The sequence below is a fragment of the Stigmatopora nigra genome, chromosome 6 (assembly GCF_051989575.1).
Source record: "Stigmatopora nigra isolate UIUO_SnigA chromosome 6, RoL_Snig_1.1, whole genome shotgun sequence".
NCBI lineage: Eukaryota > Metazoa > Chordata > Actinopteri > Syngnathiformes > Syngnathidae > Stigmatopora > Stigmatopora nigra.
In genome coordinates this window covers 15,168,188-15,188,144 of record NC_135513.1, presented here as the reverse complement: position 1 = coordinate 15,188,144, position 19,957 = coordinate 15,168,188, and the positions used below count along the sequence as shown (strand labels likewise).

Sequence of the window (19,957 nt, the reverse complement as noted above, 5' to 3'; positions counted from 1 at the left end):
CTTGTGGACGTCTTCTTTTTGATGCAAAAGTTGGGAAAACTGCAAAAAAAGAAAGTACACATAAATTGACATTAGTAACCAAGAAGGCTGCAATTAGGTCAAAAACAACATAGTATGGTAAGACATTTTTTCCCTAAAAAACGACAGTTAAGGCATTTTTTAAATAAACGACATAGTATAGTTAGGCCTTTTTTTTTATCAAAAAATGACATAGCAAGGCTTTATTATTTAAAAAACTTAATATTAATTAATGGCATACATGAATTCTCCCTAAAAAAATCCCTGAAAATATGGCCATGAATTAATTATTTTAAGTCCAAATTGTGTGTTAAAACAATGGATATTAATTTTGGACGTCCGATGTTGGCTTTGGCGGAAAATGTGTTTCAAATTTGTCGGCGCAAAGATGATAAATGCTTTCATTTCCGGTGTTTATTGGCTTTTTTTATGTGGGAGGGGGGGGCGGCGATTGATGAATGAGCGGTCACCACGGACTTCTTTAGCCATTCCCACAAGGCCTCCCTCCCTCTACTGCATTTGTTGCCATGGAGATACTACTATTGGCCATATTGGCTTAAGGTCTATTTTATTTTTTTTATCCGTTTTATGTAGCCTTTTTTTTTCATTGGGACCAAACACGTATTTGAGATTTTTTTTTTAATTCTTCAGTTTTCATGAAGTTAAGAGTTTTAAAATGATCACGCAAATTTATTTAAAGGAAAAACTACAATACATGTACATATGTATAACTTAAATTAGTATTCAAGCTTTTCTAATAAAAAATGGATGCTATTCTTTTCAAACTAGATTTTAAATTTAGTTTTTTACTAAAAATTGGGTCTTTATTATTTTTTATTTTTTAGATGACTAAATATGTGAATTTAGTTTTGGGTTATTCCTATTTTGACAATGTTTTTAACCATAAAATACAGTAAGAAAACGTTTTAACAACGCAATGACAACTTGGATTTTTTTTGCAACTTGAATTCTATTTTTTTAAAGGTGACATTACTTTCTGTAAAAAAAAAAAGTCAAAAAAATCAAGTACTCACCAAAAAATGGAGGTTTCTTGTCGTCTTTGGCAGTGAAAGTGTAATGCCACTCAGCACACACACACAGGTGCTTTCTTGGTGAAGGTCATGTTTGCAGTGGCCATTGACCTTGTCGATCGGGCCTCTCACGTCGTCGTCATCATTTATTCATGGGGGTGCTCGATTCGGACAGGCGTACCACGTCCTGAAGCAAAAAAGCCTGGAGGGGAAAAAAGAGAAATGAGTAAGGAAGACCCAGCAATCTATTTTTTTTTTCCTGGAAGCATCACGTTGATGCCGAGTGGCGACGTGACGGGATTTTCAAACCAATAGCGACAACATCTAATGATTTATTGATTAATTGTTGTTGTTATTCGTGCATTTCAAGCTTTAATTGTGATTATACTTGCATTATGACAATAGAATCACTCAATTCAATCAAAATTTAGGTTGATGCCGTTTTTTGTGTTAATTTTTTCAAAAAGAACTTCAGGGTTTAGCTTTAATTTTCATTAAACTTGCGTAATGACAATGAAATCACTCAATTCAATTCAAATTTTGGTTGACACTATTTTTTGTGGGGTTTTTTCTGACAAATTATTTTTTGATTATTAGTTGTTGTTATTTGTGCACTTCATGGTGAAGCTTTAATTTTCATTACACTTATATAATGACAATAAAACCGTTCAATTCAATTAAAAATTTGGTTGACCCATTATTTTTTTTCCAATGTTCATTAAATTGCATAAAGAAATCGCAAACCTAGGTAGAACATACTAACTCCACTGAAATCGAACCCACGACTCCAGAACTGCGAGGCCGACAATCTACCCACTCTCACTTGAATTTGGTCTTAGCGCCAAAGTCCGCCGCCAACTAATTTGCATCGTCAGCAGACCACGACACCCCCGCCGCTGCATGGGCACGCCTTAAAAATAGGACTGGCTCTCCGCTTTCTCCACGTGGCCCAATTTGTCGCCGTCAGCGGCAACCGCGTGCTGAGGCGTGAGCTTCGTGAGCGCGCAAGGTCATTTAACAGTCGCCTAGGTGGGGGGAAAAAAAAAACACTTGGCATTACTGCTACCTGCAGGACGGGAGTGGAACTGCGGCGCTACGTTGACCTTTCGCGTTGTTTTTTTTTTATTTTATTTTTGGACTGATACGGAGGCAATGAACGTCCGCGCTAGACCGGAAAGTCGTCTAAGTGAGGGGAAGCGGAGCGGAACCGACTTTTACGCTCGGGCGGTTGTCGTCGAGCCTTTTCGGACGGAAAAAAAAGCATTTTGTTGCGATGGTTTTGTCGCTCACTCGCTTCGTTTAGCTAATCCGTTTGTTAAAAAGATTGTTGGTTGCTCCTTTTTTATGTTGTTACCTGTTGACTTTGTCCAAAGATTGGCTAGCTCAAGCATGGGCAAACTACGGCCCGCGGGCCACATATGGCCCGTGTGGCTTTTTAATCCGGCCCGCCGACTTTTTTCTGTTTATGTTTCATATGTACTGTTAACGGACGCACTTTTTTATATGTATTGTTTCTTGTGCTGACCCATCCGTCAAATTTTTAAAGTCAAATGTGCAGTGATAATTTTACAATTGGCACACTGCGAGTCCCAGGGATTCGCTTGTCTGAAAACTGTGCGTCCCAGGAAACTTGTCACGAGTCCCAACATACTACGGATGCAAATAAAACATAAACAACGATATATAAACATTCAGATTTAATTTATTTATTATATGGTTTAGGGTTAGGGTTTATTTATCATTGTACTAGTCTTTCAGCTCGTAGATCCTCCTCTCTTTGCAGCCAAAAGTCTTTTGAAATGTGCGTATTTTTCCTTGCTTCCCCCGTTTTGCTTCATGATCATCGATCGAATCTTCTGCAGTTCTTTTCTTACTAGGTGTATTTTTAACTGCGAAATAACTATCCAGACTGTTTTGCTTTTTCTGAAACATTTTTTTATCTTTCTTACACTATTACGAAACTCTTGCTATCGCTTTCTCTCCTTCGTCTGCTAGTGTCTGCTAGTCTCGCGAGAATTATTTCGCAAAGATTATGTGGAATAAATTGGTTTGCTATCGGATATATGTGTTTTGGTTTTTTTTTTGATAAAAAATTCTTTGCGTCCGAAAAAAGCACATTACTTGAAATTGTGCGTCTGGAAGAAAAGCTGTGCGTATCAGACGCAGGACGCAGAGGTAACGAGAACACTGAATGTGGCCCAAAAGTGTATTTATCGAGTAGTTTGTAGTCAGTCAATTGTTTTGTTGGCAAATAAATGTTAGTCAGATGGCAGCTAAGTTGTCCAAATATTATTGAAACTGGAGTTGGTTACTTTGTTTATTCTTTTTAGCTACTTTTCCCAACTGCCAGTGGCAAGGACTTTTTTAAAAAAAATAACAAAATGTCGCTTCTCTGTTTACATTTAATTTTCTCAGATGTGAAAGTTAAAATCCATGACTAACGCTCAAAACGGTTTATTTTTTAATAAAAACTTTGAGTCTGATATGCTCAACGTGCTGATCTGTAAACACTTGTTATTAAAGCGTGGAACAAAATTGGGGTGCCGTGGCACCGACAGCTGCGTGCGTGGGATGTAATTGGACGCAAAGCCACTTCCTTTCCTCTGGCAAAACATACGGAATCAGATCAACCAGAGTTGCTTTAACCCTTTGGAAGAATTACAATAAAAAAAAAAAAAACCTTACAGGGCACTTACGTAAGTGATTGGGTGCCATTGACGTCCAATTCTGATTGGCCGGGAGGGTTGGCAGCGTCCAAAGATGTTGGAGGCTGGTCATGATTCCTTAGTAGACCTGAGCGATAAAACCATAATTAAAATCAAATCATTTTTGTCAACAATAATGATAAAAACATTCGATATTAAAGACATTTAAACTGCAATTACACAAGTCAAACACCACGAAGAATGGGGGCGCTAATGCGACGTGAACGCTAGTTCAAGAAAAATTTGACGAAAAAAAATTGAAAATAGGTTAGAAATTTTGGTTTAAATGCAAATTTGTAAAAATAAAGACGCCTGGCACAATTTCTGCACATTTTATTATTAATTATTTTTCATAGTGTAAGGAGAGAGTTGTCTTATTTTTATTGCATAAAAGAACAAAATGATACTTTTCAAAATCATCCTATTTTATATTCCCTTTTTTATGAAGGTAGCATATCATATTAATAAAGATTTTGTTTTAATTATTCATAGAAGTTTCAAATTTGAAAGAAAAAATATTGTTGTTATCGTGATAATTATTGAAAGACTGATCATTTTTTAATGGTGATCATTGTTGTCATATTGCCCAGTCCCTAGTTTAAGTTGTAATCAATTCTCTCAGAATTTTTCCCCTGACGCCCAAATTAGCCATTTTAATGAGGTCTCGGTGTATACGCCTTCGGTATCATCTGCCGCTTGACATTCTTTTGATTCTGATTTAATAATTTGTTTATCAAAGAGCATATACACCATGTGGGGGATTAAGCCTGGGCTGTATGATATTTGTTGTTCCCCCTGCTGTTCTGAGACTCCTCGTTAGTTAGTAAGGAAGAAAAGTAATTAGACGGCTGCCTGTGAAGTGTAGCAAAGAGCCCCCGGCGTCAGCTGTCATCTGCGCCTTTTCTTCCAACTGCTCCCTTTTTTCCCCCAAATACCGTATTTTCCAAACTAAAACTCAAATTTTTTTTCCTAGTTGGACTGGCTTATACATTCTGACCTCCAACTATAATACAATGGTGTTTTTTTTAGGCTATGGTTATCCAAAAATCGTTTTTAGCTAACATCAACAGGGGGCATATTTTGTATTCCCTATTTTACTATTTAACATGTTTATTTCATGGTTTATGATAAGTTAAATGGCCATTTATTGCAGTTGAATAATGGGTGGTTTGTTAGAATGCACCATCACCTTAGTAGTCTATTATTTTAGTAGAAAAATGAGAATAATATCACATTGGTGAACGAGACGTGGCTAGCAGTCATTAGCTCGAAATGCTAAAAGCTAGCGAACTACCGTGCTCATAGTTTAAAGGTCATAAGCTTGTAATGCTAATCGCTCGCTAGCGCGCTCATAGCTGAAGGTCATCAGCCCGTAATGCTAATAGTTAGCGAGCTAGCGCGTTCGTCGCTAAAGGTCATTACCTCGTAATGCTATTTACTAGCTAATACTAACACGAAGTACAAGCTAACGGTAGTCAACAGTATTGATTTAAACCGAATGATTTAAATTAATTCCAGTTATAACATATAAATCATATACTCACGTACTGTCTGATTATAGCTGGTGGCGTTGGATATTTGATAGTGTACCATCGCTAAACAGGAAGTCAACAACAAAACTACTTCCTGTTTGGTTTTCACAGACGAACGTGACTTTAAACTTAGATAGTTATAATAAAGTAGATAAAACGCCTTTAATCTTTTAAAAGACAATAATTAAAACCGTATACATTTTAAAATGCTCAATTTGTAAATCGGGCCAATATTCAGCGTTTAGTTTTATCCATACTAGAGGTTAACACAAAATGGCCGAAAATCAGCATTGCAATGACCTTGACATGGCCGTCACCCCTATCACACGTCATCGGGGCAGCCATGTTGGGAGGGGCGACTTTGACAGAATAAAGGCGATTTTATGTTAGTTTCAATTGAAATTAGCTTATTACTAGGAGATATGTGGCTGAGTTCTTGTGCATCGGCTGTTGACTTTAAACTAGAAAACTTTTGATTGAACCTCGGTTTGTGATGATGTCATTTTAAGGGGATCAAACGTCACTCTCCGGGGGTGCCGTCTTAAGTCTGGCGTGCGACTCCTGGGAGCCTCCTCCGCCCGCATAAAAGCTTGATTCATCCCCATCTCTGGTGCTAACGAACGCTCGGCTGAAAGGAAGGAAAATCGAAAAACTCGTCCCCATCCGTCAATTTTACGGAGACGCAAAATGTATTTATCCCGCCGCCGAGGATAGCGAAAAGACCTTTTATCATTTTGTCAACATCGTGAAAACATTTCACTCACCCATTTGGCGTTTACGGCTATATTTGCTTTATCGTTTTCATCGGCTGCCATTGACGGTGAGAGACGTCCAATATATTATAAGCTCCTCCCCCTTCCCAGCGAGAAATGTACTGTAAAGATGCTAGCTAGCTATCTCCAAAGGTAGCATATCTATTTTGAACAATACTTTTGAAAAATAATCAAAAAAACAACCATAAAGTTTCCGATTATTAGCTCCTCCCCCTTCCCAGCAAGAAATGTATTGTAAAGACGCTAGCTAGCTATCTCCAAAGGCTTGCAAATCAAATGAGGAGACAATAAAGCCCATCTGCCGACCTGCCCACCCAGCTAGCAGCTAGCGGCCCACCCACAGCCGTCTCGCTTATCATTCCGTCCTCGTCTTAATGCGACTCGAGATAAGCCACAAGCGCTGTTTGCTTGTTTTTCTAAGTGGATGTGATTTGTTTCCTCCCTGGCTGAGCGCCGTTATCTTTACCTGTGCGACAAAGGTGGGCTAACGTGGAAAAGTGTAGCGTAAAAGCATCCTAATTAGCTAACGCCGCCCATCAATCCTGGGAAATGGGACATTTATGGCAGGACGGCATTTGAAATATGGCAAAGTGATGGAAATGGAAAAGATTTGGGCTTTGGAGTGGGTAATATTTCATGGAGAGATTGTTTTGAGTTATTTAAAAGCTATAAATGATAGGACAGAGATTTTTGGTGGGAAAAAAGCCAGTATTTTTGTATAAATTGAAGTTACTCTATTATTAACTAACTACTACTTTTAACAAGGTGAATATTTTTGGTTATGTTTATATTTTTATTGTCAAAATATATGTTCTACCTAATACGAGTAGCATTGCAAGCTAACACCATATTGGAATGAGATAACTCCTTAAATTATTTAAATTAAGAATTTAAATGCATTTATAATAATGAAATTAAAAATAATTGATCCTCATCTTCAAGTGCTTCAATTTCAAAATTCTAAATATCAAACACTCAACATTTAAAAAGACATTTTGAAGCCTAATTAGCAAAAAAGTTTGCTGATAAACAAATTCTCCTTCCAAATCATGCATTTTTTTCCCAAGCTAATCCAGCGCTAATTGTTTAACAGACCATAAATATATTTTCAAACGCCAGCCGCTAAGAAACACAAATTATAGTCAAAATAACACAACAAATAAACAACTAAATACTTAAAAATCTGCAATATTGTGATTCCACTGGCGCCGCATTTAAATGCCAAAGGGCTAACTCGCTGCCTCCTGTGATTGAAGATGCTAATTAAGAGCTAGCTAGTGACATTTGCGCGGCGGCGTAACGAGGAGGCGACGCTGACACCGCCAACTTGTCGGCGCCAAAGAGACTTTTTATCGATCGCTATATCGGCCATTGAAAAGCACGCCTATTTCTTTCCGCTTTATGGCCCCAAATTCAATGTTTTTCATTTTCTGAACCGCTTACCCTCACAAGGGGGTGTTGGAGCCTATCCCAACAAACTACGGACCCCCTAATTCGGTGGCCAGCCAATCGCGGGGCATGAGGAGACAAAGGACAAGCATTTACGCTAAGTGGCCACTGGTGTCAAAGTGGCGGCCCGGCGGCCAAATGTGGCCCAACAAATTATTTTGTGTGGCCCGACAAAGTAAATCATGTGCCGACTTTTTGTTTTAGGATCAAATAAAATGAAGTGTAGATATGTATATTAAATTTCCTGGTTTTCCCTCTTTTAAATCAATGATTGTCATTTTTTAATCAATTTTTTCTGTTTTTAGTTCAAAAATAATTTAGTAAAATCTAAAAATATATAAAAAATCTAAAATAAACATTGTTTCAGATCTTTAAAAACCGAACATTCAAGGCTTTTAATCCAGTTCTTTTAATCCGTTTATTAAAAAAAAATCTAAATATAGCTGACACCCTTAGACTGTTAGCCAGCTAGCTTAGCCTAGCATGCATATTTTAGGGATCTGGGAGGAAACCAGACTACCTAGACAAAACCCATGCAAGCCCAGAGGAGAACATACAAACTCCACACAGTGAAGGCCCAAACCTGGAATCGAACCCACGACCTCAGAACTGCGAGCCCTACTCCCTCAACGGCAGCCAATGTTAATACCCTTTTGCAAAATCCCCCCTTATATGCATTTTTTCGAGGGTAGGCGGGATTGAATTTCCAGTTATCTGTCTGGCACGGCACCCCCAAGCGCACCTGGCCTCCGGGAACGTCATTAGGCTGCACCTCAATCACGCCAGGCGAGCGTGGCGGAAAAAAACCAACGGACGGGCAGGCAGGAGAGGGACCAATCAATTCCGTTGGCCGCAGATGGAAGTAAAGCGCTCGTGCCGCTCCGTTCCGACTGCGGGGGTCCGCAAGATTAAGCGTTCCGTTCCGGGAAGGACGTTTATCGCACATTGGCCAATTTGGAATCCCAAAAGAGGGAAATTGAAGTCGCTTCTTGCATCAAAATGGAGGACGGCGGGTGGACGTAAACAAACGAGGACACGTGGGAGGAAAAACGCACAGAGAATTTCATTTGGAGTCGTTGACTCATCATGGGAATGCTAAGATTATCATTTAAAAAAATATATATTTAAAAATCATAATGTCATATAGCGGGCGGGTGGATAAGTGGTTATCGTGTCGGCCTCACTGCTTTAGGGTCGAGGGTTCGATTCCAGATGGCTCCTCATTGTGTGGAATATAATATTATTTAATTATTGGTGAATTATTAATTCATATTAGATTTTTTAAATGAATCAAATTAAAATTATATATGTATATATTGATGATTGACTATGAGTTAAAAAATTTAAATATTGAAATCTTGTTAAATTATTAATTCATATAAATTTTCCATAAATAAATATTTGTTGTTTTTTTAAATGAATCAAATTAAAATTAGATATGTATATATTGATTATTGACTAAAAATTAAAAACTAAAACTATAGAAATATTGGTAAATTATTAATTCATATGAATTTCCCATGAATAAATATTTGTTATTTTCTTTTAATAGAACCAAATATATTAAAAAAATATATCCATATATTTTGATTATTGACTATAAATTAAAAATAAACCCTGACAATAAAATGTAAAAAACCTGACTAAAAGAATGATAATAAAAAATTAATACACCCAAAATCAATACTGAAAAAAATAAGACATTTTCACTTCAATCATTGTCAGTTTTTGTTACTTTTGAGGAGATTAAAACAAAAAAATGAAAATAAAGTCATAACTATGGCTTTAAATCATCAAAAATATGTTTTTTTACATATTAATAAGCTAAACTGCACTAAATATATACATAAACTATCTTTTTTAACATGAATACACTACTCCCAAAAACTACTCAACCAATACTATTCCACTTTTACAGTAATTCCCCTTATATTTCAAACCCTTAGGAGAATAAGGCCTCTACTAAAATAACAATGCGCCCTATTCCCCCTCACTTATTCCACTTAAATCTAGATTTAAGACGTCCAATTCACGCCACCCAAGAGACTGGACGGCGTTGAAGCGGGCGTGACGGCGACGGACGTCCGAGCTAAGCTAGCGCCGGCCGTCGGCGTCAAACGGCGCGTGAAAATGTTTCCCATTAACAGATGTTTTGATGTATTTTTTTTGGTTTTCGCCACTGATGAAATATGTGGCGGCGGCATCGATCCCTAACTCAATTTCCTGCTCGCGCGGCGCCAGAGAAAAGCAATTATTAGGTCATTTGAGACGGGCGCCGCCATGTACGATAATTAAAGGCGGCCTCCCCGCGGACGCCGGGGTGTCGCAGCTCAAAAGGGGGAGGCGGGGCTTCTTCAAGAGCGGAGGCCAATAGTATCAATGTAACCCACAATACAAAACATCAATAAAAATAAAATATTTAAATTAAAAACAGCACATTTATTCTACTATAAGAGTCACTATACACCTAATTCTCCAAATTCAAAGTTAGAGCAAATCTGTGTGACCTTTGACCCCTTGAATCTTTTGTTTTACATTATAAAGATGAAAGTTTGTTTGTGGACATAAACATACAAAGAAAGGGTCATATTATATCTATATATATATTATTATTTTATGTATTATTATTATTTTTTTAAATATGAGCATTATTATTTATTTTATTGATATATTTAGTAATTTAATTCATGTATCTTTAGTCTAAAAATACAAAAAACAGTACAATATTTTATTAAGTTATTTATTTTTTATTTTATTCTTTTTTAAATATGTTGAGCATATTTCTTTATTTTATTGATATATGCTAATTTCATTAATTTATCATTATTCTAATGGATTCTTTAAACTTGTATTAACATCTTATTTTGACATGTTCTTGCTTCTTAAAACTGACACTCATATATATAGATAGATAGATTAGATTTTACAAAATGATTTTTGAACTAAAAACACAGAAAACGGATTAAAAAACAACAATTATTGATTTAAAAAGGGTAAAATCAGTAAATTTAATATACATCTATACTCTTCATTAAAATTTCATCCTAAAACAGAAAGTCAACACTCATCATTGACTTTCCGGACCGAACAAAATGATGCAGCGGACCACATTTAGCCCCCGGGCCGCCACTTTGACACCGTCGTATAAAAAGTGCAAGCACTTGAACTTTTGATTGATTTCTATGAGTTTTTTTATGGGGTTTTCTGCTTCGTAGTCAAGCTGACCAATGAGTGGGTGAGTGAAGAAAAGGGAATGAAAAAGAATTAAATAAATAAAAAAAAGAGGAAGTGGCGCCCGAGTGATGACCCGGGCAGAAAAATGCCGCAAGACAAATGGGCGCACGGACAAAGGCACCCGAGGCGAAGCGAGGCGGCTTGGGTCGCCATTTACGCCGCACTCCATCACAATGCTAAAGTGGCCTTTCCATTCTGGGCCAGGTTCATCGTTATGCCGGAGTGAAACGTCAACGCGTTCCCACTCGGACGCCGTGACGCTGCTAGGTAACGGACCCGTGGCCGCGGCGACGCCGGGCCGTCCAAATAAGCCACCGTGGTGAAAAATGAGAGGCCGTTTAACCGAGAGATGAAAAAAAAAAACTGGGGATGCCATTGAGAACATCTTCGGAAAAAGGTTGCCGAGGTTTGAAGGACGTCTTTTATTGTGAAAGGAACGGCGTGCCGGGGGGAATTTGGAATCGGGACAGAATTTCCAAGCAGGAAAAAAAGAAAGGTGCAGTTGTAGGGAATTGCTAATGAGGACGACCAATCAGAGGCGGAGTTTGCGTGGAAGACAACCTTGAGTCAAAGACAACGTCTTCAAAAGGTTTTGAAGGACAACCCCCCCCCCCCCCCCCCCCCACACACACACGCAATTTAACAAATATTCAGTATCATTGATGGGAAGGGATGTCCAATTCGTTTTTTTGATTGGTTTTGACTAGGGCACAGGTGTCAAAGTGGTGGACCGGGGGCCAAAAGTGGTCCGTCGCATCATTTTGTGCGGCCCGGGAAAGTTAATCATGAGTTTTAAATTAATAATTCTAGTTTTTTAAATCCATTTTTTTCTGTGTATTTAGTTCAAAAATGATTTTGAAAAATCTAAAAATAGATTTAAAAAAACTAAAATAAACAAAGATCTATAAAAATGGAATATTCTGGGTTTTTAATCCAGTTCTTTAATTACATTTATTTTAAAAAATCTAAATATGATATATATTAAATTTCCTGATTTTCCTCCTTTTAAATCAATAACTGCAATTTTTAATCAATTTTTTTTCTGTGTTTTAAGCAAAAAAATAATTTTGTAAAATCTAAAAATATATTTTAAAAAGCTCAAATTACATTGTTTTAAATCTATATTAAAAAAACAGAATAGTCAGGGCTTTTAACCAGTTCTATTAATCCATTCATAAAAATTAAAAAAATCTAAATATTCTATCTAAGATTGTCCAGCCACATGAAATCAAATCGACATTAACGCGGCCCGCCAACCAACCCGAGTCTGACACCCTTGAACCAAAAAAAGCCTAAAAAATATTGACGTATTTACTGCCCTATTTTCTCTAGACTTTGCTGACTTTTTTCCCCTGCGTCAGATTGACGGCAAAGGGGGAGGAAGGGCTCCCCCGTTTTGGTGGTGGTCTGCATCTGGGGGGGGGGGGGGGGGGGGGGGGTATTTGTGGTGTTGACGGCGCCACCGCCTCCACCCTAGCAACAGCGCTTCATAGCAACAGTGTCTTTGAGCCTTGGAGGCCATTCAGATGGAGTGCATTTCAAGTACAATGCGTGCCACTATCGACGGCGCCACCACCACGTCAGCCATTTATTTCTCACTAAATGTTTTCTTTTTTTTGTGAGGTTCAACTAAAGGTCATGGAAAATAACCATTCAAAAATCATTCATTCATTCGAACAAGTGTGTGGGAAGCTTAGCCAACTTTGGGAAGCAGAAGGGCGACACCCATGAATTGGTTTCATGTAAGCCACTGGTGTTAAAGTGGCGGCCCGCGGGCCAAATCTGGTCCGACGCATCATTTTGTGCGGCCCGGGAAAGTTAATCATGAGTGCTGACTTTTTGTTTTAGGATCAAATTAAAATGAAGAGTATAGATGTATATTAAATTTCCTGATTTTCCCCCTTTTAAATCAATAATTGTCATTTTTTAATTCATTTTTCTGTGTTTTTAGTGCAAAAATCATTTTGTAAAATCTAAAAATATTTTAAAAAGCTAAAATAAACATTGTTTTAGAGCTATAAAAACGGAATATTCAGGACTTTTAATCCATTTATAAAAAAGAAAATCAAGACTCACGTGGGTTCAAATCCAGGTCAGTCCACTTGTGTGGCATGTTCTTCCTGGGTTTTCTCCGGGTACTCAGCTTTCCTCTCACATTCCAAACACATGCATGCTAGGCTAATTTAGCACTCTTTGTGTTCTTGTGCCTTGCGATTCTGCTTGGAGTCAGTTGGGGTATGCTCCAGCACCCTCCCCGAACCCTGTGAGGATAAGAAGTTCAGAAAATGAATGAATTAATGTACTGACTGTATATTGACACTTGAAATGAATTGGTCGTCTGCTAGCGATAGGGACAAATGTCACGCTCCCTAATTGAACTTTTCCCCCTTGTCGCTTTGGCGCTTCAAAAACGAGAGCGGAACGGCGTTTTGATCCGTCAATAGCCAACGTCCGTCACTCCGAGATAGCAAATGAAGGCCGGCGTGCTGCCCATGCAATCCCAGAAAAAGCTTTCTATTTTTTTTAGAGGCTTTTGCGTGAGACGCTTTGATCAGCACGAAGGCAAAGAGCAGTAAACATCTCTCTGGCAGCAGCCAAAATGATTTTTAGGATGTTTTTTTTTTCTCTCAGATGATCGTGACTCTCATGTTTACGAGTTTTAGTAAAAGGTTGCTTCAAAAAGATGCTAAATTTGCTAGCTTAATGCAAAGAAATAACGCAAAATGCACTCGGCGGCTAGCCGTTAGCATCCCACAGCTAACAACAATCGATTATTTTGTATCGGTGATGATTAATTTTGGATTTATTGATGCCAGTCTCGAGCTTCCATTTTTATATGACTACCCTAACGTGTTCTTTATTCTTATTATTTAATTTGGGTGTTAATGTGTAAAACCTTACCTGAAAAAGTTGGACTGAGTATTCTTGAACTATTTAATTATTGATTACAGATAATTTGTTTCCTAGGCTATACTATATTTACAGTTTTTTATAGTTAAGTGTTTTCAATTTTTCAATTAAAATACAACAACAAAAATACTATTAAAAATGTCTAACTACAAATATATATAATACAAAAATTATGTTCCAAAGTCATGATTTTTAATAGAAAACGATACAACCAAAAAATGTAATTTCACAATGAAAAAAATAGATTTAATTAGTTCCTCGCTTGTGGCTACTTGACTAGAGTATTGCACTGCCGCCTGGTGGCCAACGTGGGTACATCAGATGATGGTGAACCAAATTCTTCATATTTATTCCATTCAATTGTAATTGAAAGCTGTTTTTCATAAAGCCTAATACCTGTTTTCAAAAAAATGACATTAAAAGTAGTGTACTGTTCTTGCCAAATCGTCTTTATTCTGTTAAATCAAATTTGGAATTCCAAACGAAAACATCACCCAAAAAACTCCATGAGCCGTTGTTTAAATAGTTTCAGATCCAAAAGACGAATATGCCAGGTAACATCGAAAACCACATTTGTCGTGTTAAACATGATCTTTTAACGGCATAAATCCAAAAAGATTAAGTATGTTAAAGAACTTTTACTTGGGTGATGCGCTTTAACAAAAGCTCAAGCTCATGTAACAAAAAAACAAGTCGCCCTTGACATAAACCAAGAAATATGATCAATAAAAGATATAAAATAAAAAAGTAGCGTTGAGCACGTTGAAAGGCCATTCAAGATGTCCAAAAAGCAGCCAAAGTCGTGTTTGCCACGACCCAAGAGTCCAAAAACGACTGAATATCAGTCCTTGTATTCGGTGTACTTTTTGGCCGAGCCGTGGACCTTGCTAGCGGGGTACTTGAGTCTGTTCAGGGCCATTTTGCGGAGCACGGCTTGGGGCAAGTCGACACGGCACTTCTCGGCCAGTTCCACGAGGTAGATGAACACGTCGCTCAACTCATGGGCGAGTTGCTCCCGTTCCGAGTCGCTCCAGTCGGGCAGACCTTCGGCCACTTCGCCCTTCCACTGGAAAAGCTCCGAGACTTCGCCTACCTCGCCCACCATGGCCAGGAGCAAGTTACGGGGCTGGTGGAACTTGTTCCAGTCACGTTCGTCGGTGAACTCGGCTTGCAAGCGACGGATATCCTCCACGCTCGGCTGCGTGCTAAATGTGAAACGCTCTTCCGATGAGGTACCGGCTCGTGGAGGGGTTCCGTCCACCGTAACATCTCCAAGTTTTTGTCCATTTGTTGCCATCATGTTGAAGCGTCTTGCCTTGGAATCCACGCTATGACCGGTCCCGCCAATGGTCCACCCGGAAGTAGACCACTTTGGGACTTGTAGTTTAAATCTTGCTAGCTCACGTGCGTCATGCGCCTTCAAAAACTACAAGTCCAATCACACCCCAGTTTCTATGTATACGCGATAGGGTCTTTCCAAAACCAATGTATAGTATACTATTTACGTCGTATTTCATATTTTGTCCCTTCATAACTTCACTATTTGTATTGTTTTCACCGCATTCTACGTATTTAGGACTAAACCCCTCATGTCAAAACACCCTCGATATTTTGCTAACTTTGAGAATATTACTATGTTGTGTAGGTTTATTTCCGGCCATGAATTAAACATTGTTCTTGTCACGTTGCTACATTATTAATTTACAACTGTAAGATAGTAGTACAGCGTCAACGCGACCATACATTATTTTTCCTACCTGGGATTTGTAGTTTAACCTTGCTAATTTTTACTACAGTACCCACACATAACCTGCATGCATAAACCATCATGGCGGCCTCCACAGTGGCTGCAACATTTCGATCCAAAATGATTAAACGAACGTTACAATGGTGTCCTAATACGTATTTTACAGTTCGGGGGTTAAATTTAGAATCTTCGCGAAATGATAGTCAGCTCCTGCACAACAGTAAAAGGTTGGTAAATACGATAAAATGTTGTTATAGCTTATTTAAAGGCTAGCACTGCTAAATAGGAACATACCTATCAACTTACACGTTTTATTTATCATTTAAAATTGCGTACGACATTACAGCTTTTGTGCGGGAAAATTATGTTTGTTTAAAGCACGTTTTATGTAAAAACCGATCTCCTCTTACCCATTTCGGCTTTAATTCGGATCGTCTCGGTCACCGGTCGCAGAGATAAACGTCATCGTCGATTTCTAACGTCGTCATACTCTGAGCATGATTTGCGCATGCGCGTCAGTCACTTCCAGTTGGTATATGAAAACTTTATTGTCAATATATAAAAATACTTATAAATACGTTGTACATTGAGATGCATTCCAGTTACAGTTATGACATTTGGAAAAGCTTTTTTCCTCAATGAACTTTGAAACTCTATCATAACTATTTGTTATCTATATTCTATCTTATTAATATACTTTAATTTTTCAGTTTTGACACACATCTGGAAGGCGTGGTCGGCCTGGAGATCCACGCCCAGATTCACTCCCAAACAAAAATGTTCTCCAGCTCAGCCGTCCAATTCTCATCTCCTCCCAACTCTCTGGTATCCTTTTTCGACGCCTCCTTGCCCGGCACATTACCCGTAAGAGTCTGCATCCCAAGCATCTTAAAATCATTTTTAATTTCCCATTAATCGGCGTTTTTATCTGAGCAGGTCCTAAACAAACGATGCGTAGAAGCAGCCGTGACGACGGGATTGGCGCTCAACTGCCACATCAACGAGACATCACTATTTGACAGGAAGCATTATTTCTACGCCGATATGCCGGTTCGTATTCAAAAGTTTGAATTATTCTTTTTGGGAAAACCTTCCTTGTATAGAAACTGGACATTTTTCATATTCCAAATGCAATCCATTCATAAGCCATTCATTTTTTTTAGTATTATTCTCACATCATACGCCACAGTTGCCATGGCAACGCAGGCACAGCGGGGGCAGCGCAAGGAATACGAGAAGCAGATGAAATATTAATTATTCTCCAGCTTTTCAGGAATAAAAAGGAAACCTTGGGAGTGAAAATGTGTTGCAATTTAATCAACAGTCGCCATTCAAGAGCTCCATTTTCCTCCTATTTCTATATTCTTTCTCCCCAATTATTTTTGCGACTAATAGAAAACTCGTCATTTGTTCAAATACGTTACATTGTTTACTGTACAAAAAGTGTCTATTTATTAAATATTACAGCTATAAGCATATCAAAAGACTAATCTATTAATATCTATACATATATATAATAATGTAAATACTTTAAATACCATACTCACAGTGAAAATAGTTCCTCTCCACTTGATATAAACCCCCATTGGCCATGGGTTCCATTGTCCGTGTTGTCGGAGGGATTACTGTAATTACACAAATACAATTATTTTCAATTTTTTTACCACTGTGGTCTTAAATTTTCAGACGTTTTACATTCTACAGAATGAGAAACAGTCCGAACATTTTTTTTACCAAAATGCTGCATATATAAAACTGCAACGCCCTCGGAAAAAAATAAAAAATACTAACTTTTACCTTTTGTGTCAGGCTGGCTACCAGATCACGCAGCAACGACGCCCTCTGGCGGTGGATGGTATACTGTGCTACAGCCTCCTGGACGGCAAGAAACACAAGCAGGTGGTCCGCAAGAAGGTGCGCATTAAGCAGATCCAGCTGGAGCAGGACAGCGGCAAAAGCCTGCACGACGATGTCCGCGGACAGACGCTCGTCGACCTCAACCGAGCGGGTGAGTGCCGTCGAGCCGACCTTGATCCGAGGGGGTCCAACCATGTCCCCCACCTCAGGTGTGGGTCTGATGGAGCTGGTGATGGAGCCCGACATGACGTGCGGCCAGGAGGCGGCGGCGGCCGTCAGGGAACTGCAGCTCATCTTGCAGGCCCTTGGGACCTGTCGAGGGAATATGGCAGGTAAGAAGCAAACATTTTTTTAACTTTTATTTTCCCTCATAGGTCGGGAATTGGCAGTCCGGTGGGTGAGTGGTAAGCATGTTGGCCTCACAGTTCTGTGGACTTGGGTTCAAATCCAAGTTGTTCACTGCGTGGGTTTCCTCCGGATACTCTGGATTCCTCCCATATTTCAAAAAGACGCATGCTAGGCTAATTGGATGCTAATTTGGCCACAGCTAGACTAATTGGATGCTAACTTGTCCTTAACTTCGCTAATTGGATGCTAACTTATCCCTAGCTAGGCTTATTGGATGCTAAATTGTCCCTCGCTAGACTAATTGGATGCTAACTTGTCCCTAGCTTGGCTAATCGGATGGTTACTTATCCCTAGCTAGGCTAATTGGATGCTAACTTGTCCCAGAGGGCCAATTGAGGGTGGACGCTAACGTGTCGGTCCGCCGACCCGGCGAGGCGCTGGGCGTCAGGACCGAGGTGAAAAACATCAACAGTATTCGATATCTGGCCAAGGCTATTGGTAAGTACGCTTTTGTTTTTTTCATTCACGATGCGTATTCCGTAGAAACTCTGATTATATTCTTCGTTTTGTGCTTAGATTTCGAGATTCAGAGACAGATGGACGTCTTGCGGCGCGGGGAAAGCGTGCAAAACGAGACTCGGTCCTATGATGCCAAATCAGGGTGAGAGCGGCCATTTTGTTTGGCAGCCTATCAGTTTTCTTGGGGTTTTTTGTGTGTTTTTTTTAGGATAACTGTGGCCATGAGGGATAAAGAGGGTCTCCAGGACTACAGGTAGTTCATACTTAAAGAGGGAAAAACATTTAAGAAAATATTTACTTGTACTACTAAGTAGTAAGAGTAAGTTTTGTGTTTCAGGTTCATGCCCGAACCCAACCTCCCACCACTCACCGTCTACCCGGACCCCGCCTCCGTCCCCCCTGGCGCCGACGTCCGCCATGTGGTGGTGGTAACAAACCTACGGGCGGAGCTTCCCGAGCTTCCCGCCGCCATCAGAGAGCGCCTGGTGGAGAAGTACCACATCCTCCCCGAGCACGTCCACGTCCTGCTGGTCCGACATCGCCCCGACGGCTGTGTTGGAATCCCCCAAGTCACTCTCCGCCTCTTTTGTGGTCGCTTAGAACGAGGAAGGACTGCTGGAATACTTTGAGAAGGTGCTGGAAGCCACCCAACGGGAGCCCCGAAAGGTGATTGGCTGGGTGACCAACGACTTGTTGACGCTGCTTAAACAACAAGACTTGAATGTCCGTCAAAGGTGAGCATTGAAGATGCAAGTATAGCTTCTCTGCTCCGACACCCCTGAATGAATTGAGAGGGGATTTACATAACAAACTGACTGCATTGATCCGAATATAAGACGATGTTTTTTTGCATTGATTGCAAAAAAAAAATTCTTACCTCTTAATGAGGAATTGAGTGTGATGATGATGATTATGATGATGATGATGGTGATGATGGTATGATTCCAGCCCCGTGTCTCCGTCCGCCATGGCGCAGCTCCTGGAACTTCTCCAAGCAGGAAGCATCTCATCATCTGTTGCCAAGCAGGTTACTATACGCATTCAAAAATACTAAAAAATACACACATACACGCATTAAAATCTGTAAATAAACAGAAACTTTTAGCAGGAAGCATCTCATCATCTGTTGTTAAGCAGGTTACTACTCGCACTCAAAAATACACAAAAAAAAAAAACACGCGCATTGAAATTCTTAAATAAACGAGAACTTAGCTAGCTAGCACAAAGGTCCACCCACTTTGTCCTCCATGTTGACGGTCCCTTGCCACGGTCAGGTTTTCCAGGAGATGTGGAAGCACGCGGGCGCCAAGACGGCATCCCAGATCATCGGCGAGCAGGACCTGAGCCTCGTCGGCGACGCCGAGGAGCTACGCCACCTTTGCGCTCGAGTGGTGGACTCGCATCCGAAAGAGGTCGGGACTGAAAATGCTTGTTTTGTTGAAAAAAAAATTAAATGGTGGGTTTTTTTGGTTGTTTTTTTAGGTGCTGGCTTTTCGAGAGGGCCACAAAAAAGTGGTGAACAGGTTAATAGGCGCCGTACGGAAAGAGAGCAATGGGCGGGCCGACCCCGTCGTCGTAAGAGATATTCTGATGGAACTCATTTCGGAAATTCCGTGATGCCCTTGAAATATCCAAATGATGGGCTGTTTCAAAATAAAGTTGACTAGAGTTAGCAGGGCTTTTGTTTAAATTAATGAACATGTATAGTAAGGATTATTTTTCTTTAAAAAAGTGATCATTGTATAGTAAAGGCCATTTTTGTAAAAAATAAATAAAAAAAAGAGCATTACTATGAATGTTATGGCTTTTATTTGTTGAAAAAAATGACTATGTA

The 19,957-nt window shown here is 39.4% G+C and overlaps 2 protein-coding genes and 2 long non-coding RNA genes across 4 annotated transcripts; 1 reads left to right on the top strand and 3 right to left on the bottom strand.

Annotated features, from left to right (window-relative positions):
* Window positions 1–1,112: 1,112 nt before the first annotated feature.
* On the bottom strand, window positions 1,113–5,349 carry LOC144198257 (uncharacterized). The gene is made up of 3 exons (XR_013326680.1): window positions 5,303–5,349; window positions 3,746–3,842; window positions 1,113–1,251 (listed from the first exon to the last, which is right to left on the bottom strand). It is a non-coding gene; the product is annotated as an uncharacterized LOC144198257 (long non-coding RNA).
* An 8,731-nt stretch (window positions 5,350–14,080) lies between these two features.
* Window positions 14,081–15,852, bottom strand: dctpp1 (dCTP pyrophosphatase 1). The gene has a single exon (XM_077719697.1). It carries the CDS (start codon window positions 14,950–14,952, stop codon window positions 14,494–14,496), a length of 459 nt encoding a protein of 152 aa, XP_077575823.1. The 5' UTR covers window positions 14,953–15,852; the 3' UTR covers window positions 14,081–14,493.
* Window positions 15,450–19,919, top strand: gatb (glutamyl-tRNA(Gln) amidotransferase, subunit B). Its single transcript, XM_077719698.1, has 13 exons — window positions 15,450–15,626; window positions 16,110–16,263; window positions 16,336–16,449; window positions 17,209–17,407; window positions 17,466–17,588; window positions 17,989–18,102; window positions 18,181–18,265; window positions 18,332–18,376; window positions 18,461–18,653; window positions 18,724–18,857; window positions 19,072–19,150; window positions 19,398–19,535; window positions 19,606–19,919. Exons 1-13 carry the CDS (start codon window positions 15,481–15,483, stop codon window positions 19,738–19,740), a joined length of 1,659 nt encoding a protein of 552 aa, XP_077575824.1. The 5' UTR covers window positions 15,450–15,480; the 3' UTR covers window positions 19,741–19,919.
* On the bottom strand, window positions 16,103–17,439 carry LOC144198594 (uncharacterized). The gene is made up of 3 exons (XR_013326747.1): window positions 17,197–17,439; window positions 16,947–17,024; window positions 16,103–16,286 (listed from the first exon to the last, which is right to left on the bottom strand). It is a non-coding gene; the product is annotated as an uncharacterized LOC144198594 (long non-coding RNA).
* Window positions 19,920–19,957: the final 38 nt, after the last annotated feature.